At 34.7% G+C, this 24,047-nt stretch overlaps 1 protein-coding gene across 6 annotated transcripts in view; it reads right to left on the bottom strand.

The window, feature by feature from the left end:
- EPB41L5 (erythrocyte membrane protein band 4.1 like 5) overlaps positions 1-24,047 on the bottom strand; it is a 145,636-nt gene that overhangs the window by 75,165 nt on the left and 46,424 nt on the right. For all 6 annotated transcript variants that reach the window (XM_072788873.1, XM_072788874.1, XM_072788872.1 and 3 more), the window contains exons 4-14: positions 21,337-21,379; positions 20,247-20,325; positions 19,173-19,217; positions 18,944-18,996; positions 15,234-15,354; positions 15,028-15,115; positions 14,015-14,103; positions 10,904-10,973; positions 5,590-5,759; positions 4,229-4,335; positions 3,181-3,208 (exon numbers count right to left, since the gene is read on the bottom strand). In XM_072788873.1, the coding sequence (XP_072644974.1) occupies positions 3,181-3,208; positions 4,229-4,335; positions 5,590-5,759; positions 10,904-10,973; positions 14,015-14,103; positions 15,028-15,115; positions 15,234-15,354; positions 18,944-18,996; positions 19,173-19,217; positions 20,247-20,325; positions 21,337-21,379 (893 nt within the window). The remainder of the gene's footprint in view (positions 1-3,180; positions 3,209-4,228; positions 4,336-5,589; positions 5,760-10,903; positions 10,974-14,014; positions 14,104-15,027; positions 15,116-15,233; positions 15,355-18,943; positions 18,997-19,172; positions 19,218-20,246; positions 20,326-21,336; positions 21,380-24,047) is intronic.

Consider the following 24,047-nt stretch of genomic DNA (forward strand, 5'->3'; position numbering starts at 1 on the left):
GAAAACCACTGACATCAGCCAATTTAAAAACCTGTTAATCAAATAGGCACAGTACAAGGTCAAGAGGCTTTTTAGGTCAAATAGCTGTGCTTTTTCAAACAGTACTGCTTTCCATGGTTCACTGGAGCAAAACTGTTCATGCAAACAGAACTACAAGGGCAAGAATGAAAGGGCATTCATGCCAGTCCAAACTTAGGTTCTCAACAGTGTTATGAAGAGTGGTAAATAACCTTCAGAAGGGCTGGGTCCCCCTCTACATTTCAGATCTAAAAATTCATTATAAAAAATAACAATAAAGTATCATTGCTTAAATATCCCATTTCTGGTGTGTTTTCCAGAGCCAAAGTATTATTCAAGCAAGGATAATAAAATTTAGTTATTAAAGTTAAATTAATCTTAATTCTAGGAAAGAGACTACATAGTCAAGATACTTAAGTTTTTGGTAGGAATGTGTATTACCAAAAAAAAAAATTTTTTTTTTTTTTAAAGATTTTATTTGAGACAGAGAGCGAGAAAAAGAGCGAGCATGAGCAGTGGAGAGGGGCAGAAGAGGGAAAAGCAGACTCCCAGATGAGATGAGCAGGGAGCCCAAAGTGGGACTACATCCCAGGCCCCTGATATCATAACCTGAGCCGAAGGCAGATGCTTAACCAACTGAGCCACCCAGGTACCCCTTAAAAAATTTTTAAAGGACAAATTATCACAAATAAAAATCTTGGGCAGCCTGGGTGGCTCAGCGGTTTAGCGCGCCTTCAGCCCGGGGCATGATCCTGGAGACCTGGGATTGAGTCCCATGTCGGGCTCCCTGCATGGAGCCTGCTTCTCCCTCTGCCTGTGTCTCTGCCTCTCTCTGTGTGTGTCTCTCATGAATGAATAAAAAAAAAAAAAAATCTTTACAAATAAAAATCTTAATTTTTCAACTACATATTATTGCTGGAATACTTTGTTTATATTTCTGGTAAATTCAACAGGTCATCTTCCTTATTTTAAGCTCTAATATTCTGTCCCAGCTTCCCTTTCAAGTAAGCAAGACATAATCCATTAAACAACAAAATAGTTTAAAAAGTACTGAATACCTCTAACATCTCTCCATCTTTTTTCTTAAAGGTATAGCTTATAAATAGCTACAATGAAAGTAAAAGTGTACTACTCAGGAAAAGTAGAAAACTTTGTTTTTTACCTAATTAAAAACTTACAGTAGAAAGAATCACTCACTTCCTCTCATTTACTTTTAACAGCCTACTGAAACTTCAGGAGAGTCCTTATTCAAAAAGCAGAGTGCTTTTATGGTGAATCACCAATCACAAATGGACTCTAATGCCTTTCTAAGTGGGAAGGGAAAAAATAGGGCCTCTTAAAGAGAGGCTGACCACCCGCAGCACCCCAAATCAAACGATTTCTCCTTTTGAAGAAGTTCTACCCATACACCTGCCATATAAGAACAGACAAATTCAAGAGTTAGCAGCACCCCAAATCAAACGATTTCTCCTTTTGAAGAAGTTCTACCCATACACCTGCCATATAAGAACAGACAAATTCAAGAGTTAACTAGATTTGCAAGTATGCCTTGAATCTGATACTTTAACAGATAGTCCAGGGACTGACACATACCAATAGCTGAGAAGCTTTATATGAAACTATACATTGTAGTATGTGTTATTAAAATTAATTGGGTTATCAAAAGCAGGACTTCTGTTTGTCCCTCTCCCTCCTACTCTGCACATCCACTATAACACACACTCTCTCTCAAATAATTTAGGGGGAAAAAAAGGAATAAAGATCTCTAATAACCTAATTTCCTATATTAAGACACTAGAAAAAGAAAAGCAAACTAAACCTAAAGCAAGTATAAGAAATGAAATAATAGGGATGCCTGGGTGGCTCAGTGGTTGAGGGTCTGCCTTCAGCATAGAGTGTGATCCTGGAATCCCAGGATTGAGGTCCCCCATCAGGCTCCCCTCAGGGAGCCTACTTCTCCCTCTGCCTGTGTGTGTCCCTGCCTCTCTCATGAATAATTTATTATTTTTTAAAAATGAAATGAAATAATATATCAGAGGCATCTAGCTGGCTCAGTGGGTAGAGCATGCAACTCTTAATCTTGGGGTCATCAGTGTGGAGCCTACTTAAAACTTAAAAAATTAAAAATAAAAAAAGAAAGACTATATCAGAGGGAAAAATAATAAACTTGAAAAACAGAACAAACATCAATGAAACCAAAAGCTGATTCTTTGAAAAGGCTCACAAAATAGGCAAACTGAGGCAATTACCTCAACTGACCAAGGGGAAAAACCCCTCAAATCACTAAAATTATGAATGAGGAAACAGCACTACAAACCTTACAGAAATAAAAAAAGGGAACAAACATGAACAACTGTACGCCACCAATTAGATAACTTAGATGAAATGGACAAATTCCAGAAAAACTTCTAAACTGAGTCAAAACAAAAAATAAAATCTGAATGCGTCTGTACCAATAGATTAAATTTTGAATTTTAAAACTTCACACAAAGAGAATGTCCAGGCAAGATGGCCTTTATAATGGTGAATTCTACTATACATTTAAAGAATTCTTTTATAAATTCTTCCCCCCAAAACAGGAAAGAAACATTTTTCAACTCATGCCGTGAAGCCAGAATTACCCCGAAACCAAAATCAGATGAAGAATTACGGGAAAACTACAGACCAGTATCTTTGATAAATATACAAATACAAATCCACAACAAAATGCTACCAATTACTAAATCTATCAACATATGACATTAAGAATTATACACCATGAAAAGTGGAGATTATCCCAGAAACAAAATTAATTGCTTATCTGCAAATAAATCTTTGTTTTTTGAGCTACTTTTAAGAACTCTAATTTATTCATCTTTATATTCTCAGTAACAAGCCAATAACAAATATATGTCGTTCTCATTATAAATAAATAAACATCCATCCCCACTCCAATAACAAATGTCATTCTCATAAATAAATAAATAAACATCCATCCCCACTCCTATCTCTATTTCTTTAAACTGCTTTATTTTTCTTTGTGTCAGTTTTATATGGGATCATATGCATATTCTTGTCCCAATGCTCGGGACAACTTCACATGTTGATAGGTCTTCAACAAATATTTAATTAATGACATAAATTCTAAAACATTCTGTTCCTAAGTTGTAAGAAATTACTCACCTGAGTTCTTCAGGTTTTGCTGTACTTGCTGACAGAAAAAAAAGGAAATGTCCCATTAGTCTCCACTTACATGGTAAACTGCTTCATTACTCATAAAAATAAATCTGGACAGCTTTTTAAAGGCATATTTCCCAATTACAGATTTAAAAACTGTCATTTCACAAAACGTTCAAGGATTCACATAATTAAAATCAATAATGTCAATTCTTCCCATGTTTAAAATAAAGATGTAAAATAAACATTTTCTTTTAAACAAGAACTACCTGCAAGGCTCCTAGAGTGAAGTAAGTGATAATAAATCACTGTCAGTGGAAAACAAGAGGTAACTCAGGAATTTCAATCACGAACTAAAATGGTTTCATTAATAGCTATATATTATTTAATTTACAGTCAGACTAAACAAAAATGATGAATATAAAATCAGTTTTTTATGCCAAATATCAGGTTAGCACAGGTGTTTCTAAACAATTGGGATGACCCTAACTGAACATACTTAAAATTCAATCTGTATTTTAATACAAACTCAGATTCAAAACCAAACACAACTTTTGGTTTTTCAAGTAAATCATGTTTTATATTACATAAATATACTTAAATATATATTGATGCTTAAATTTAAAGACCATTTAAAAGTATCTTAATATAATACTGTATGAAATAATCTTTACTCAAAATTTATTCATCATATACCAATGATTTTTTTTGAAGTTCCTCATAGCATTTGAGAGATTATGATTAATGAAATCACCAGCCGTCAAAAAGAGAAGGGAAAGTGTTACTCAACAGAAGTAAAACAAATACGAACAAAAACTAAACACAAACTCAAAATAGTACCTGAATTAGGATTAACATAAAATTTAATCTCAGCAACAATATAGGCAATTTTTCCTTTTTTCTTACACTGATTCTGTCAAAACCAAAGTTAATAAATAAGGGTACTTCAGTTGACTGGAATAAACTTAAGGTTCATTCCTTTCAAGCAAACAATACCAGCACATGATGGACTGTCAAGGAAGGAACAGTCTTCTGAAACAGGGCTGCATCTCACCTTTCATTTGTAGAGTTCTTCGAGAGTATCGTTTGCTGGGTCTTCTTTCGAAGGATGTTGATCTTCTTGCTTTATTGGTTTTTGTGGTCTGATACTCAGTTTTCCCACTAAAATAAATGAGGCATTTTAATAGGAAGAAGAGAATTTAAGGCCTACAGTAATCAGATACCCATGAGAGAAAGTCTATGTTAAGTCTGCCCTTAAAAGAACCATCCTGAGCTTCATCCTGAAGGAATTACACTGACAGCCTTGATGTCTCTCTTTACATTGTTGTTCTACATTTTAGGCTGGTGTGAAATTACACAACATGCAAATTGTATTTTTTTTTTCATAAGCATGCATGTGCCTAAGAACATACTGAATAACTTTGGAATATCTATACTCTTACGCAACTCCTTTCCTCTCTCCATTCACTCACCTCATATAAAGTTTGCAATTAACTAAAGATTTTGTTATTTTTTTCTAATTGTGATACACTTTTCAGAGAGTAATTTTCCAGAAATATTGAAAACTATTTTCCCATTCTCTTTGACTTCCATTGGAATTCTCTTAAGAAAATACTACCACACATTTTTTTTTTTTTAAGATTTTATTTATTTATGAGAGAGAGAGAGAGAGAGAGAGAGAGAGAGGCAGAGACACAGGCAGAGGGAGAAGCAGGCTCCATTCCATGCAGGGAGCCTGATGTGGGACTCAATCCCGGGTCTCCAGGACCACACCCTGGGCTGAAGGTGGCACTAAACTGCTGAGCCACCAGGGCTGCCCCCTCACTTTTAATCAAAGTAGAATAGAACTTACGTGAATCCCACACAATCAACTTGCCACAATATTATCCATTCATTTTTTAAATCATACTGACTCTCAGGGTGTGCTGAAAACTCATAATCAATAATCTATTCTCAAGTAAACTAAAACATTTCTAACCTAGGACAAAGACACAGAGTCTATAAAATTAAATTAACTTCAGGTTTATAAAGGACAAGAAATGTTACCCAAATTAATTTCCTTCTCAGTGCACAATAAATACCCTTTTTCTATATGGCATTCAGCTACTGCATGGAGACTCCCTTAAGACTCTTATTACATGAATTTAAATTGTGGGTTAATTAATATAGAAAGTAAATGTCAAGAAGGATATAAAATCAATTATGATTATATCAGTATAATGCTTTCCTGTCTATTCAGGAAATTACAGCCAATAACAATACCACTTTGTCTTTTATTTTGGCCAGTGGAAAACACTGGCAAACCACTTTGTTTCTCTATGCCTTGGTTTCTAAATCTGTAAAATGAGAAATTAGCCTAAACTTTTTGGCTTTATGAAAGAATGAAAGATATAGCAAGTAGCTATTGATATTCACCTATATCTAAATCGTGATCCTAGTCGAATAAATCCTGATCGATGAGAACTCTTTTGGACCGGACCTCGAAGGCGAAAGAATGCATGATGTTCCACAGCACATTTCCATAAATGTTTGCATGCTTTTGGGTGATCCAGTCTAAAGACAAATGTATGCTCCTGCTCTTTTCCCTGAAAAAGAAAAGGTTGTAAAAAGAGGTAATTATTAGGTCAAACAGTTCTGTTCCTTGTTACTCACCTACAAATACAACCACAGCAATACTAACAAATAATAAAGCATCCAGTTTGCTCCCTTAAACTCAGACATTCTGTAGCTACCTACACAAAAAAGTAAGAGTTGGGGGCACCTGGGTGGCTCAGTGACTGAGCATCTGCTTTCGGCTCAGGGCATGATCCCAGGGTCCTGGGATCAAGTCCTGTATCAGGCTCCCCATAGAGAGCCTGCTTCTCCTTCTGCCTATGTCTCTGCCTTTCTGTGTCTCTCATGAATAAATAAATAAAATCTAAAAAAAAAAAAAAAAAAAAAAAGGCAAGAGTTGAAATCAGGCTGTTCACTTTCATAGCCAATGTAAAACTATCCCTAAAAGGGTCCACTCTGCTGATATGATCTCATTTCTCAGAAAAACCTCAACTGAGGTTTCATTTGCCATACTTTGGGATAAATATATAAAGGATCATACAAGATCTGGCAATATATATCAACAGACTTCAAAGTGTGTACATTCTTCATCACAGTAACCATAATCTCAGGAATCTAATGATAATTAACATTCATAGGCACTTTTCTAAGCATTTCACATGGATTAACTCAGTGAGTAAATACTATCATTAGCTTCATTTCACAGATAAGGAAACTGAAGCTCAAGAAATAAAGCCCAAGGTCACAGAGAAAACCAGAATTTGAACCTATTTGTGCTCCAGTGCCTGGTTGTAACAACTAAGCTTTATCATCTAAGGAAAAATATTTTCTTAACACCAAAATTTATACCCAAAGATTTTCTTCACAATCTCATTTAGAATAGTAAAAATTGGCATAAAACCCTAAATAACCAAAACAAGAAAAATTATCAAGTAAATAACATCTTTTAAAACTCTACAAAAAGAAAAATAGAAGATGAATAAATGTACTACTGTTTATTCATATTACAGAATAATACAGAATATACAGTTTAAAATGAATAAACTGGCTATATGGCTATACCTGTTTAGATAAAATAAGTAGACTGTAAAATATATATATACACATATATTATTTATATAAATTTTTTAAACAATCCCACCATGTATTATGATGTTTTTATATTTGTAAAAACAAAGTATGAAAGTGATACCCTAAAAAAAAAAAGAAAATGATACCCTCCAAGAATGATGGCCAGCTACCAGGAAGAAAGGGGCCAACTAGAGGGTTAGACTTTTGCTGTACTGAATACAGTGTTATTAATTTACCTATTTCTAAGAGATAATTCTGAAGCAGCAATGCCAAAAATGTTAATCTAAATGAGTGAAAAGGATATCATGTTTATGATTTTTTGTATTTTCCAGTGTACTTTGAATATTTTATAAGTTAAACTATTTTGTCATTTTATTTATTTTATTTTTTTAGATATTTTGTCATTTAAAAATATTATATGAACTCTATGTTGTTTCTTCATGATTTTGACATAGGCAAAGGTTCTTAAATTTTAAGACTTAGAAAGTACTGACCACAAAAAATTTATGAATTCTATTACATTAAAATTGAAACATTCTATCCAAAACATACAATTAAAGGAGTCAAAATGCAAGTCATGGAGAAGATACTTGCAACACCTATATATATCCATGAAGAACTGATGTTCAGATACATAAAGAACTTCAATGACAAAAAAAAGCATATGACCATAGAAAAATGAGCAAAAGACTTGAACAGGCACTTCAAAAAAGAGAATATCCAAATATTCAATAAATATATGAGTGCTAAACAAATAAGTGCTAAATAATGCACATGAAAACCACAAAATCATTCTACTATCAGGATGAATAAAATGAAAAAGAATACCGAACAGCAAAAAACAACAAATGGAACTCTCTTATATTGCAGGTGAGAATGTAAATTTGTATAAACACTTCTGAAAATAGTTTGGCAGTATCCACAAAAGCCAAACATGTGCATATCCTAACTAATAACTCAAATGTCCATCAACAGAAGGATGGATAAATAAGTGTGGTCTATATAAAAAATGGAATACTATGTAACAGTAAGTATGAGCCAACTTTTAACAACCAGCTATAAGAGGACTGAAGACACAAAGGGAACAATCAGTCATGTTTCATTTAGATAAAGTTCAAAATATCAACAAAAATCAACATGGTGTTAAAGTCAGGAGAACAGTTATTATCCCTGGAGGCCTGTACCTGCTGGCAGGCACAGAAGAGAGCATGTAACTCTGGCAGAGTTCTACTTATTTCTCCATCTGGGTGCTGGTCATACAGGTGTTTATGAAAATCCAACAAGCTGCACACTTGTTTTTGCACTTATCTGAATGTGTGTTACACTTCAGCAAAACTTACCAACAATAAATAGACAGAAAAAACATGGGAAAACGTACAATCTCAAAGTAGAAAAAACCCTTCTATAAGCCATGGAAGAATGATAAATTTGCCTATTTAAAAATGTTTAAAGAAATCACGATATGTAATATTAAAAAACAAACTATTAGATAAAATATTTACAGTTTCTATGATAAAGGGCAAAATCAGTAAGAAAAAAAGGCCAAATGACAAAATGGGCAAAGGATATGTATGCATAATTTAGAGAAAAGGAACTACAAAAAAATCAAATTTATGAAAAGATGTTCAATATCACTCATAATAACAGAAATAAAAATCGAACCTACAATGAAATTCCATTTTTCACCTTTCAGATAAAAATGTGACAACTCCCTCTGAGGAAAGAGGTTTGATCCTTGGTAGGATCTGTCAGGACAAATGCACATGTGAACCAGGAAATCCACCTCTAGGAAATTATCCTACAAATACTTGCCAATGTGCAAGCTCATGCATATATAGTGAAAAAATGTTGACTGTGAATTTATTAAATAAATTAGGGTATATCCATTCAGAATACTATGCAGTTTAGTTTGTTTTTGTTTTTGTTTTTTAAAGATTTTATTTACTTTTTTTTCATGAGAGACACTGAGAGAGACAGACAGATGCAGAGGGAGAAGCAGGCTCCAACGCAGGAAGCCCAATGTAGTACTCAATCTTAGTACTGTGGGATCACGACCCGAGCCAAAGGCAGGCGCTCAACCGCTGAGCCACCCAGGTGTCCCTAGTTTGTTTTTTTTTTTTTTTAAATAAGAACAAAGAATCATTTGGGTGCCTAGATGACTCAGTCGGTTAAGCATCTGCCTTCTGCTCAGGTCATGATCCCAGTCAAGTCCCACACTGGGCTCCCTACTCAGTGAGGAGTTTTTTTTCTCACTCTACCCCTCCCTCCTGCTTGTGATCTCTTTTGCTCAAAAAAATAAATAAAATATTAAAAAGACAAAACAAAGAAGCATTCTATATAGTTATATGAAAGATTCCAAAAGTTATCACATAAAGTTTAAAAAGGATTAGTACAGAACAGTCTAAACGCATGGTAAATTCTGCATTAAAAAGAACTGATACACATTTGCTTGTGTGTGTATATAAAATACCTTCAAAAAGATATCTAAGAAGCTAATACTATGTAAGATCAAATTTAAAATGACATTGATTGGGATCCCTGGGTGGCGCAGCGGTTTGGCGCCTGCCTTTGGCCCAGGGCGCGATCCTGGAGACCCGGGATCGAATCCCATGTCGGGCTCCCGGTGCATGGAGCCTGCTTCTCCCTCTGCCTATGTCTCTGCCTCTCTCTCTCTCTCTCTGTGTGTGACTATCATAAATTTTAATAAATAAATAAATAAATAAATAAATAAATAAAATGACATTGATTGTAAGATACACAATTCTTATGGCCTAAATAAGAACAAGTGTCATCAATTAAATTATGACCATATTTCCTTATCAGATAGAATTATATTTTATTCTTCTTTAAGAACTGCCTTTAGGGTTAGATATAAATATCACTGAATCACATATGCGTTTACATAAAAAGGAAAATATTTGTAAAATAAGTTTTTAGATGCAAAATCTGCTTCAAGTCATTATCAATGCATTTATTGATGATACAATGATCATCCTGTGTATCATTAATAGATTTCTTTTTATTTATTTTTTTTAAGATTTTATTTATTCATGAAAGACAGAGAGAGAGAAAGGCAGAGATGTAGGCTGAGGGAGAAGCATGCTCCAGGCAGTGAGCCTGATGTGGGACTTGATCCTAAGACCGCAGATCAAGCCCGGAGCCAGTGGCAGGTGCTCAACCACTGAGACACCCAGGCGTCCCTAGATTTCTTTTTTAAATGCCCCATTGTCTATATGATTTTCTTCTAAGCTATGTGATAAGGCAATCTTTTGCATGTATCTCCGAAATAAAACTTGAAACTTAGAAAATGTATTTAATTTTCATCTAATTTTCAGAACCTTCTTTTAGGTTCTCTGCTAAGTAGTCCCTCTCACACATCCTTGTGCATACGAGTCTTTTGAACATTGCCCAACTTGCTTTTATCTATATCTATCTATATGTATATGTTTTTCAATTTATTTCTTTGCATGCAATAAAGTTACTTTTTAAATTTATTCATGATTCCATAAGTTTTGACAAATGCATGGAGTCTAGCAACTACCACCAAAATCAGGTTACAGAATCTTGTGCCCCCAAATCCTGTGTGCTGTTCCTTCTGTAGGCAAGCCTCCTCATTCTCCCTAATCTCAAACAATTAGTGATCTGTTCTATTACTATAGGCCTGCCCTTCCCAGATGGTCACATAAAGGAAACCATACAAGTCAATCTTCTGAGTCTGGCTTCTTTCACCTAGCATAATGCATTGAGATACATCCATATTGTGTGTATCAATTAGGAACTAGAGTTAACTGAAAAAAAAAAAAAATAATGCTTAATTTAGAAGGTTTTCTTAAGGCAGCCCAGATGGCTCAGCGGTTTAGCGCCTGCCTTCGGCCCAAGGTGTGATCCTGAAGTCCCAGGATCGAGTCCCACGTTGGGCTCCCTGCACAGAGCCTGCTTCTCCTCTGTCTGTGTCTCTGCCTCCCTCTGTGTCTCTCATGAATAAATAAATAAAATCTTAAAAAAAAAAAAAAAAAGAAAGAAAGAAAGGCTTTCTTAAAGAATATTAGACTTGAGTTACCACACAACATCATCATTGTTAGAATAAGTAATGCAAAGTTCCTACCTGAACATCATCTTCTACAACCACCAGAGTTAATTTATTCTTCTTAAAATCCAATCTGGTTATCTTGGGCCTATAACAATATAACAATATCAGAATAAAAATCAGATTTAAAATAAATGTCCTCTAAATTAAAAGGAAATGTTTGTTGTTACTTCTAGCACATTAATCATCTAACTGCTAAAATGAAAACAGCTAAGAGGGTAAACATAACTCTGCCATGGCACTGCCCATCAACAAAGCCTCCAATCTAAAAATATTTAGGATAACAGAAAAAAATTTCAAAAGCAGTATCTGTAACAAACCAATGCTGCACATATATCAGACAGTAAAAATGTTAAGAAAATAAGGAAATCCGTATATATATTTTATAGGCTCCCAGCTATGGTACAAGAGAGTCTCTATGCCTAGTGTAAAGCAGCAGCATAGGATACAGGAAAGACTAACTATACAGCTTTTTTAAAAGGCATAATAAAAGGAAAAAATCTTGAACTCTATTCTCTATATCAATTTTGGTTTGAGGAAGTACACCTTTAATCTAAAAAAAAAAAAAAAAAAAGATTTTTTAAATCTCACTTTATGGGCCCTTTTCCAACTCTATCCCCTACTTGTACTGAAATCCTCAACAACCGACCACATGTGAACTCTGTACTTTTATCAACTGTGAACGTCAAAACACACAACTCTCATTCTAATTTTCAATATAACTTATATAAAAAATGTAATTTTAAGACATAACTTGTTTACAAGAATTGTACAAAAATAAGTATAATACGTGGAGGAGGAGAGGAAGAACTAGCACTTACTTACGTATAACAAATACTTACATAATGCCTATTAAGTGTCAGGTACTCTTATAAGTGTTTTACGTGTATTAAGTCAATTGATTCTCACAATAACCTTTTTTTTTTTTTTTTTCATTTATTTATGATAGTCACACAGAGAGAGAGAGAGAGAGAGGCAGAGACATAGGCAGAGGGAGAAGCAGGCTCCATGCACCGGGAGCCCGACGTGGGACTCGATCCCGGGTCTCCAGGATCGCGCCCTGGGACCATAACCTTAAAAGGTGGTACAAAAGATGCTTTATCTCTCTGCCTACAGCATTCTCTGGCCATGAATTATGTTCCATCTGCCCTCGGGGCAAGCTGGAAGTCTCAGAGAATTAACACTCAAGGACTGGGTAAATAAATAGCCCAGAGCTCCTTCACCTATCAAAGGACAATTATGAAAATGTTCCACTGAAGTCTCTCAGAAAGTCCCTAGCAGACACACCTGGATTCAAAAATAAATGAAATATAATCAACTTTTTGAGGGAAAATAATTTTCAAACTAAAATTCTAATCTCAGCCCAATTATCAAGAAAGTATAAAAGACTAATCCATTTTAAGGCATCCAAGGATTCAAAAAATTTACCTCCTACACCATGCTTCTCTTAGGCAGTTACTTGAGTATATATATCAGAATAAACAAAAGAAAGAAAGGAAAATACAGGAAGAAACATAGGATCCTAGCTGAGAAAATAGATAAAAACTGCAGAGTAGCTAGGAGAGCAGACAGTTCCAGTTGGAACAGAAGAATCATTTAATGCAACCCTGAGGATTTGAAAGAATTTAAGGATATGACAAAGGCAGGTAATTCAAAGGCTACAAGAAGGGAGGAAGGGGAGCCAAGAACCTCAGAAAAAACAAAAACCTATATAGGCAAAAGAAAAAAATGTAATCCCCCTTGTGATCTCAAGGATTTCCTGGCTGATCAAAAGAAAGACAGGATCATGAGATAGCAGTATTGTGCAACAAACTTTACTGAGAGGCGTTTGGACAAGGTTGCATGGGAAAGACAGTCCTTGACCTTCCAGAGGTGACTGCACAAAGCTACCACCAAAGAAGGGGAAAAGGGCAAAGGAACTTATAGGAGAGAGGGGGATCAGAGAGAAGACTTAAGTGTCTACTCAATGGCTTCAGCAGCAAGTAGGGAGTCTCTGGGTCAGAGAACTCTGAAGGGCAGTAGTGGTTCTGGGTCTCTTAGAGCTACAGGATTTGTCTTCTCTGTGAAGAGCAGATGTCGGGTACAATTTACAGTGGGACATGTAAACCAGGCAGGCTCTAAGTCATTAAAAATATACCTATCGGGCTATAAGTAAATTAATTGGGCGTACAGGAATTTGAATTTCATGTTGGTGGGCTTTGAGCTAACAATCCTGGCGTGCTGCAAAGAAGTACACAACCCAGGGGCCCATCTTTGGCTCCTGAATGTAACACCAGTACACTATGAAGCTCTATACCAGTTCTGACAAAGGATAACAATATGACCACTATTTCTTATTTCTTAATTCTCAGTTTTTAGAACAAACCAGACAAGATGTAAAGAACTTAAATATGGCTACAAAATACAAGTAAAATCTATCCTTGTTATAAAATACAAATATAATTTAAAAATATGAATGACAGAAGTTGGAACCTATGGGCGTCTGAGTGGCTTCAATCAGTTTAGTCTGCCTTCAGCTCGGGTCATGATCCCAGGATCCTGGGATTGAGTCCCAAGTTGGGCAGCATTCTGCTCAATGGGGAGTCTGCTTCTCCCCCTCTTCCCTGCTCATGTTCTATCTCTGTCTCTCTCTCTCTCTCTCTGAAATAAATAAATAAAATATTAAAAAAAAAAGAATTTGGGATCTAATAAGAGAAGCATAACTTAAAAGGAGGGGCAAATTATCTTCCTTTTACATACCAGGGAGTAGGGAGTAATGAGACTGTCTGTGGAACAAGAAGTACTAAAAACAGTCATGTAAAAAAAATAAATGAATAAAATAAGAAATAAAAATTAAAACAGTGATGTAACTACATGATCGCAGAGTGCCCATGTGAATATTTAATACATGTAGAAATATAAAATATATCAAGAGATATATTCTGACACCTTGAAACTGAAGGAAAAAATGGAAGAGTTTTAAAATTTACCTCTGAGAGGTAGGACTAAAGATGGGTAAGGGGAAACATTTACAGTTTTTTCAGAATTATTTGATTTTCAAAATCTGTTTTATGTATTAACTTGACAGAAACGATTTTTACTCATTAAAAAAAAAAAAAAGTAAGTATCTGTAACATTAACTCTGCTTACCAAAAAAATAAGCCAATTTTGGTCTCTCCTTCAAAAACAAGGACTCCTGTCGGAGTTAGTCCCAAGCTATAGTCATTCCCATCTCTAGCCTAATTTAAAGAGAACAAAATGGGTTATCTTTATTTACATAAAACAGATTTCACATTTTCACACAATAGTTTATTTTCACATTGAATTATATTAACTATATACAGGCTAATATTAATATGCAAAGTGTTTTCAACAATCAGAATATCCAATACAACAGTCTCAGGAAAATTCATGCATTTACTTTACACTAACACCTTAAAGTATTATGATCACTGAAAATACATAGGTATACTTCCACTAAAAAGAAAGCTCTTATGGATTCTGCCCATATTCTATTTACCACTTAAATTACAAATTTTTAAGAAGACTTTCTTTTTGGAAAAATTTAGCTACTTAAACTAGAAATAGGGATGCCTGGGTGGTTCAGCAGTTGAGCATCTGCCTTCAGCTCAGGGAGTCCTTGTGTCAGGCTCCCCACAGGGAGCCGGCTTCTCCTTCTGCCTATATCTCTGCCTCTCTCTCAGTGTCTCTCATGAATGAATAAATAAGATCTTTAAAAAAATAAACTAGAAATAAATCACTATACAAACTGTATTACTGCTTATCAAAGTGCTCTCAAGCTATACATTTTCAACTTCCTAAATTATTTTAATTTTTAAATAGCCTACTCAGCTTAAGTGATACAAGATGATACGAACATGAAGTGAAATAATAAAAAGTAGCTTAAAAATCTAAAAAAATATAACAGTAACACCTTAAAAGCACAGATATACCTTTTAGGAGATTTTGGTTGTTTCTCTTCTTTCTCATAATGAGTCTTTATGTGAGATTCTCGTATTTAATCTCAACGTTTACAACACATCCAAAGTACCCAGTACTATATTATGCCAAGTCAATGCACTCCCTCATACTGGAAAATGCCATAGTTATCTTGAATCTCAAAGAAATAAACTTTTTAATAAGCATCACAACATAGTGCTTACCTTGACTACATGCATATCAACCCCATACATTTCTAACCATTTGGCTTTATTCAGGTAATTGGTTTCAGCTTGTGCTGGTGTTTGACCTCTGAAATTTTAAAAATAATAATGTTCAAAATAATAATATAAATTTTATACCAAGAACAGAAATAGAAAACAAATACAAAATCACTCTGGCCAGAAAAGTGTGATCAAATGTCAAGTACCTGTACTCCTTCCATTTCTCAAAAATAGCCAGCTCCATCTCTTCAGTCTGAATGGGCACGAACCTGAACTCAGATACAAGTTCAGGACTATGCTCAGCAAGATCATAGTCACCAAGTTCAGCTATAAACATAAATTCCACAAAGTTATATTTTGTTAAGCAGTTTATTCCCTGCTGAATCATTCTTCAATACTCATTTTATTAATAAAAACTCTTAAGAGGATTAGAAAAATTCTTTTCTTAAACTACCAGTAAGTCATAACACCCAGATCATTCCCAAAACCAAATCTAGCTTAGACTAACAATTTGTCAACATCTATACACACAATCACATACTTGTGGTTGGTGGTATATTTTCAAATAAATGTGTTTCTGCTCATTTATTTCATAAATTATAGGGCTTAGCTTTTGAAAACTTCTTTCTGGACTTCCTTAGAGAAATACATTTTGACCTTATGACAAATAAACAAAAAATATTTAGCAACCTTTAAAAAAACAATTAGCAGGCATCTATTAAGAATCTAATATGCAGAGGGGCCCCTGAGTGGCTCAGTTGGTTAAGAATCCAACTCTTTTTTTTTTTTTTTTTTTTTATGATAGTCACACAGAGAGAGAGAGGCAGAAGAAGAAGCAAGCTCCATGCACCAGGAGCCCGACATGGGATTCGATCCCGGGTCTCCAGGATCGCACCCTGGGCCAAAGGCAGGCGCTAAACCGCTGAGCCACCCAGGGATCCCAAGAATCCAACTCTTGATTTCAGCTCAGGTCATGATCTCATCATCATGAGATTAAGCCCCGCATCAGGCTCCCCACTGAGCATGGAGCCTGCCTAATATTCTCTCGCTCCCTCTCCCTCTGCTCCTTCACATCCCCATTTCGTGCACATGCTCTTAAAAAAAAAAAAAAATCTAATGTGCAGAGAACATGACATCATACACCACTAAAAGATACAGTCTTGAGGTGCCTGGGTAGCGCAGTTGGTTAAGCACTTGACTCTTGATTTCAGTCAAGGTCATGATCTCAGGGTCAGGGGATCAAGCCCCAGGTTGGGCTCCATGCTCAGCACGGAGTCTACAAGTCCCTCTCCCTCTGCTACTCCCCCTATTTGCACTCTCTTTCTCTCTCAAATAAATAAAATCTTAAAAAAAAAAAAAAAAAAAAAGGATATAGTCTCTGTCCTGGAATTGTAAATTGTTAATCCTAAAGAAATAACTGACAGAAAAATAAGTAAAAAATATTTGGGGAAAGGAGACAGTAGGAAAAACCCTCGACAATGTACAAACATTTATGTACTCATCTGTGGTTACTTACCTCTGAACTGAGGGTTTGGGGGATCAGGGAAAGGAATTCTAATTTTCTATACTTCAGACAATTTTCCTTAAAAGAATATTTTACTCATTTAAAAATTTAAAAACTTCCATTCTTATTAAAAAATCCAGCTGTGTAAGAAGACATATATAGATCTTGAGATAATAATAAAAATGATAGTAACTCATTATTTATTGAACATTGATTCTACACCCTTAGATATGTTACAGATATACTGTCATCTATTTTCTCAACAACTCTGGAAAACATTTATTAACATGCCCTCTAGATTACTTTAAGAAGCACCAAACCAAATGGGCTTACCCAAGTTGTTTGGGATATATACTAAAATGGAAAGGAAAAAACTGAATCAGAAGTATGAAAAAAATTAGTAACAAACTATTCTGATAAAATATAAAATCATAAATGTGAAACAAAGAACTCATTTTATGTAGACGGGAGTAGTACTTCAGCAAATTTATTCTTAAGGACCTTAAGACTTAGTTTTGCCAAACTATTATACATGAGACAAAGAGATACACAAGATATGACATGAAATGTGAAGGAATCATGTAAATAATAGTGCCATGGGTGAAAAAGAAAGTAGGAAAAAACTTTTACTTAGGAAAAAATGTAATAAGTAGAGTTAAGAGATAACAAAATGAGCCACAATGCATGAATCAAACAGTAAGTTTTTAGTAAGCACTACCTTGAATAGTGCTTTGGTAAATACACAAAAATATATAAAAATCACATTTTCAGGAAGCACATACCTTGGCTGTCATGAAACTTACACAATGAGACACAGAAAGAACATATGAGGCCATAAGTAGAACACATACATTGAAAAAGACAGCTTTTCAAAGTTTAGAATTAATCAATCTCACATAGGAATAAGATGTAAAAAAAAAAAGTGTGCTTTCAGGATGCATGCAGTTATATTCTTCTGATTATTACAATGCTAGAAGCATAGCATTTCCAAGCTAGTATCTGACTTTCTGCAGATGCAAAAATAAATTTTAATGTAGACAGACTAGGATAGTAGATGGAGGCAGGTAGATAATTTACATTGAAATTTTGAAAATTTGAAAGTCAACTTCACAAGCTTCATTTTAAGATAAGTGGAAATAATACCTACTTTACGTTGACCATTTCTTTTTCATAATTACTATGAATTTTTTTAATTTTTCATTTTTTGAAGTACAGGGTTGCCTGGGTGGCTCAGTTGGTTAAGTGTCTACCTTTGGTTCAGGTAGTGATGCATGGGTCCTGGGCTTGAGCCTCACACTGGGCTCTCTGCTCACCAGGGAGCCTGTTTCTCCCTCCCACTTGTGTTCTCCCTCTCTGATAAATAAATAAAATCAGAAATTTCTTCTGGGTGCCAATCCCTCTATCACTAGGAAAATATGCTTTCTTAAATAGGGGAAGCATGAAATAAGCAGAAATATTAGATTTACCAAAAAACATAAAAATTTTGTCTTATTATTATCCATATAATTGCAAATAAATACTGATCCTAGAGGGACTAGGGATAAATATGTAATCATCAAAAAAAAAAAAAAGTATAAGGGTGCCTGGGTGGCTCAGTGGTTGAGTGTCTGTCTGCCTTTGGCTCAGGTCATGGTCTCAGTGTCCCAGGATCAAGTCCTACACCACGCTCCCCATGGCAAGCCTGCTCTCTCTGCCTCTCTCCCTGTGTCTGTCATGATAAGTAATAAAATCTTTAAAAAAAAAAAAGTATAAATGCCTTCTTAATCATTAAATTTTATTTGTATTCTAGTATATACAAATACTGCGATATAATATTTACTTCTGTTTTGTGAATGAAGTCCGAAATTATAATTTTCTTAATTTATAGTTTTCTTTCTTCCTCTTTTTATGTCAATTTTTTCAGAAAAAATAAGCTTAACAGTATTTGGTCAATATAACAAGACATAAAAACAGTGAGTTTTTCATTAATCTCATATCCTAGAAAATACTTTTTTATTGTTAAAATAACCTTCAGGAACTTTTAAATACGCTCGAAGTATTTCTTTCATGGATTCATTTTTATGAATAAAACTAAAGAAAGCAAAACTTTTGTGGCTATTACAAAAATTTACTCCTATAGCCCTGCATTTTTTTTCAAGGAAAAAAAAAAAGCAGAAGGTCCCATTATACTTATCAAGTCAACTACAATTCTAGTTTGAAAACAAGGTATACAGATGGAAAGGGAGCAAACATAATGAAAGGGAAAGAAAAGAAGGCAATGTTCTAAAAACAAGTGAAAGTAATAGGGTTGGATATTGATACAAGTTTCCACAACAGTGGTGTTACTTTTCTTGCACATCACTTTGAATCTTTTGAAATTCTTAACAAAAAAGAATTGCTTTTTTCTTAACAGTCAACATAAGAATTGCTTACCTTGCAGATTATAAGCTGCCAACTGAACTGCTGTATCAAAGGGACACTCTAATCTAAGACCAAAACACAAATTTGTTAGACAAGTCAACTTCACAAGCTTCATTTTAAAATAAGTGGAAATAATATACTTTACGTTGACCATTTCTTTTTCATAATTACTATGAATTTATTTTTCAAAATAATTTTCAACTACTTAATATGTGGTTTACCTTAAATAACTAATACTCACTTTCCACTGAGAATATCTTGTTTTAACTGAAGAACAAATAAATACCTAAGAAAAATAAAAGGCACGCATTTAACTAAACAGAAAAATCTACTTTGAAAAATAATCGTACCCTTCTAATTTGAGAAGAAACATTCTTAAATATACAATTTTACCCACAACAGAATCTGTATAATTAAAAAAAAAATGTGAAAAAATGGGGACAATAAGCATCAGGAGGATGGTAGCATATCCATAAGATAACAGCAAGGAATAGGTGGCCACAGAGTACAGTCCAACCCTTAAGGTTACAGGTTTTAAGCAAATTATTGAGACTGAACTCTGTGATCCAATTTAACATTAATCTTACAATACAAGCAACCTCAATGTGAAAGGATACAGACATGTATGTAACTATGGAGATTAACAATAATCTCATGGCAGAGTATTCAAGAGGAAATCTTTCTAAAAGGACTCAACAACTCAGTTTTTACTTAATAAATAGTATGTGTGTATGAATCAGGGATTTACCATATAGAGTGAGTGAATAAATGAGAAGGAGGCAGGACAAAATAAAATTAAAAAAAATAAAATAAAATAAAAATAACTGTATATAACCTACTTAAAGTTTATTTAAGACTATTCAAACCAAATCAGGATCTAATATTTTTCATCAGTCAATGGCATTTCAATAGGTAAAGAAAGTCAGGAGCCACTCTGAATAAACTCCCAGTGGCCAAAGATAGATCATTTTGAACATCAATAACTGTGACATGCCAATACAAACACACCAGTCCTGTTTAAAATCCCTAAGTTGACAATTATTCTTTAAAAAAAAAAAAAAAAAAAGAACTCACTAGTTACCTTTAGAGAACGCTATGGAACCAACTCTTTATTTTGAAATTGACCAAAGGAAAAAAAAAAAATCCTACACTTAAAAACACTGTTCCAAATGAAATTCTATTGTCTGAGGTCTTACAATCAAAAGCAAGAGATCCATTTCATTAGTGATGTACAAGCTGGAAAGAATTATAAAGGCAACCTTCCAACATTTTTAGCTAGGTTTAGCCTGTACAGGTCTATAGAGAATAGTCTTACCGGGTTAGCTCTTCCCGAAGATTATTTGGTTCTGAAGAATAAAATTTAACTCGAAGATGCAGACAATAGGGTGAACCAACTGTCATTAAAAAACAAAAACAAAAAATAATGTTAAGTTTTTAAGGAACTATTCATTCAAATAGCAAGAATTTTCAGTCAGTAAATTTATGAAAAAATCTACTCAAGTGGGGACAGAAGACAAGTTATTGTGGCAATATTTTACATACCAAAATATTGTATGACCTAATTAAAGCCTGATAGGCTAACACAAAAAAGATCAATCAGTAGATTTCTTTAAATGTACCAACCATCATACAGTACTATTAGAATCAGCTGTCCTCCCAAGAATAGATTGCTCTAGATGAATCCTAACAGTTTGGGGCCAAATGCATCAAACACAAGTCTTAACTATGTAATCTAATACAAGCTTAACTATGTAATCTAACAGCCCTAAAAAAAACCTGCCAAGCTGTATTTCTTGGGTACTAATGCCTAGGTTATTAACTGTTCATAGCAAATTCCCCCACACTTTCCAATTCATTTCACTTACTTCATTCACTAACTTCTAAATTCTCGGTGGCTTTACATTATCTTGTAAAGCCAAAAGTTGAGGTGCTCTGAAACCTCTTAAAACAAATGACAAGTGGGATGGCAAACTGGACATTGGTATCTTCCCCTGATTTGTTAGGAATGATACATTTTATGTGAATTGTTTCACTTCATTATTCTTAATTTCTAAAAGCTACAACTTTAAAGTCTCAAAATATTTTATAAAGCAGGGCAGATGCCAAACAGGAAAATTCCAATGTACGAAATTATTAAAAGTTAAGCACCTCATGAGAACTCAATCTCTTTTGCAAGTTACAAACCTTTCTATGGGAAATAAACTGTAAAGTACCTGACTCTAGATTACTACTAACCCCATATAATTTAGGAGGTGGGTCAGTGTATCAAATTGAAATTATCTTTAGAAAGCAGAGATGCTAAGAAATACATCTGAAACATGATCTCTTTATTAGGAATCAGTTTCTAATATATAATTACATATAACTGAATTTTACTTTTTGTTCACAGTATTTCCAACACTTACTTTTTACTTGCTTTTTGATGCTCTTTGTACCATCTAACCAGTGCTGAAAACAAAAACAAAAATCAGATGTTAAGCAAATGATACAACTCAACATTATCATTAATAAAAGTTAATTTTCATTATGCTTCTGTGATAACTAGAAGGAAATATTTCACAAGAGAAAAAAGAATGAATGAAAATGGGTGGAGGATTATCTGCCAACATCTACAGCAAGCTTACGACACACAAGCAAAAAATGACCTAAAACCAGATATAGGACTAATTTTTAAAAAATATTTTATTTATTTAAGAGAGAGGGAGAGAGCAAGAGCAGGAGGTGTGAGGAGCAGAGAGAGGGACAAGCAAACTTCACGTTGAGCGCAGAGCCCAATTTAGGGCTCAATCCCAGGATCCTGAGATCATGATCTGGGCTAAAATCGAGTCAGTCACTCAACCAACTGAGCCATCCAGGCAACACCCAGATAAATGACCTCTTAAAACATTTCTTCTGCTCCCTCACAGTAACAAGGGTGGTATTTTATTTTATTTTATTTTTTTTAACCTTTTTTTTTTTCTCAACTTTATACTATTACAGCATATTCACTTGTCATTTCAAGTTCCTAGTAATTAGTTTTATTTTTTATTTTTATTTTTTAAATTTTTATCTATTTATGATAGTCTCACAGAGAGAGAGAGAGAGAGAGAGAGAGAGAGAGAGGCAGAGACACAGGCAGAGGGAGAAGCAGGCTCCATGCACCGGGAGCCCAACGTGGGATTCGATCCCGGGTCTCCAGGATCGCGCCCTGGGCCAAAGGCAGGTGCCAAACCGCTGCGCCACCCAGGGATCCCAAGGGTGGTATTTTAAATCCTGCCCTTAGTTTTTCTATTTCCCAAAAAAAATGATTATTTCAAAAACTGTTAAAATTAGAAAAAAGAAAGTATTCTCATATTCCAGTGCCTGGTTCATTCTTGTAATAAAAATGTTAAGATTTACTAGGGCACCTGGTGGGGTGCCTGTGTCTCTGGCTGGCGCGTGCGCTGTCTCTGTGTGTCTCTCATGAATAAATAAATAAAATCTTAAATAAATAAATAAATACCTGTGTATTAAAAAAAGTTTACAAAACAGATACTACTCACAAGTAGTACTTTGAAAGAGCCTATACAATAAAATTAGATCTATCTCATAACTAAGGCCCCACCTATTAAATGAATCAGTCTTTGCTCCTGGGCTTTACAAATGAAAAATGTTAACACTGTGACTAGCTGACTTCTGGTTTCAAAACTAATAGCCTTTTGATTTTTGTAACCTCTCCACTATGAAATGTCTGTAACACAAACAGACTTAAGACACAATTCCAGAGACTTCCACAGATAAACCATTCCCAGCTCACTTCTCATCACTATTAATCCCTTTACAACACCAAGTCCTAACAGTGACAGGATACACTCACCCAACTAAGATATACATGATTGTGTTCTCTCCAGCATGCTTACAATTCCAAGCACCCTAAAAACGAAATAAGTGTTCTTGTGCTAACTAGTTCACAGAGCTAAAGAATCCAGTTTCAGAAATCCAGATAGGCAATGAGCGGATAAACAAGGCTGCATTGTTAATAGCCTTGTAACCATTTGCTTTTCTTGCCAATTATTTGCCTAGCCTCTTCTCTCCATTCTCCCCCAAGATCCAAAAAGTGAAATTCACAAAACTACCAGTGTGGAGCAAAATACCTCTGCATGTTGAAATAAGATGCTCAGTAAACATTTCAAAAGGCAATTAAATACTATGCAATATTTTCTCTGGATTCTGAGTGTGTAAGCCATTTAGTCAGCCATCTCTCATCTTTTTTTTTTTTTTTTTTAAGATTTTATTTTTAAGTAATCTCTGTACCTAACATGGTACTCAAACTCACAATCCCCTGACTGAGCTAGCCAGGAGCTCCAGCCATCTCTTCTCTTTTAATAAATTTGGCTAGACATTGACTTTTAAGCCTATTTCAATCCAGTAACTGTTCAGTTTTACACATCCCTCCAATAGAATCCTAGGCTAGCCAGTAGAAACACAATTCAATCTATTAGCAGAAAAGATTTCAATCTAGTACAGCAAAAAGTTGGGATCCCTGGGTGGCACAGCGGTTTAGCGCCTGCCTTTGGCCCAGGGTGTGATCCTGGAGACCCGGGATCGAATCCCACGTCGGGCTCCCGGTGTATGGAGCCTGCTTCTCCGTGCCTATGTCTCTGCCTCTCTCTCTCTCTCTCTCTCTCTCTCTGTGACTATCGTAAATAAATAAAAATTTTAAAAAATATATATATATATATATAATATAGTACAGCAAAAAGTCCATTTCATGGCCAATGCCAGCAACTCACTGTCCCAAAATCCCAAACTTAGTTATGCTAATACCTACTATAGCCTGATGCCAACCACATATTGCATATAAGATAAAATTAGTTTTTATACCCCAGATTGTCTTCTTCCCACAACATGAATCTAGGAGTTCTCTATCTTCAGGTTTTAACTACTCTACTGCAAGGAATTAACAGGTTGGTCGCCTGGGCAGTTTTACGAGCCTATGGTTAGGGAGACATCTACACCATATGAGTGCAAATGAGCACAACCCTTCCAGGAAGCAATTTAACAAAGCCTTAAAAATAATTGTCTTTGGGGGTGCCTGGATAGCTCAGTCAGCTAAGTGGCTGCCTTCAGCTCAGGTCATGATCCCAAAGGTCTTGGG

The sequence above is a fragment of the Canis lupus genome, chromosome 20, assembly GCF_048164855.1.
Source record: "Canis lupus baileyi chromosome 20, mCanLup2.hap1, whole genome shotgun sequence".
Taxonomy (NCBI): domain Eukaryota; kingdom Metazoa; phylum Chordata; class Mammalia; order Carnivora; family Canidae; genus Canis; species Canis lupus.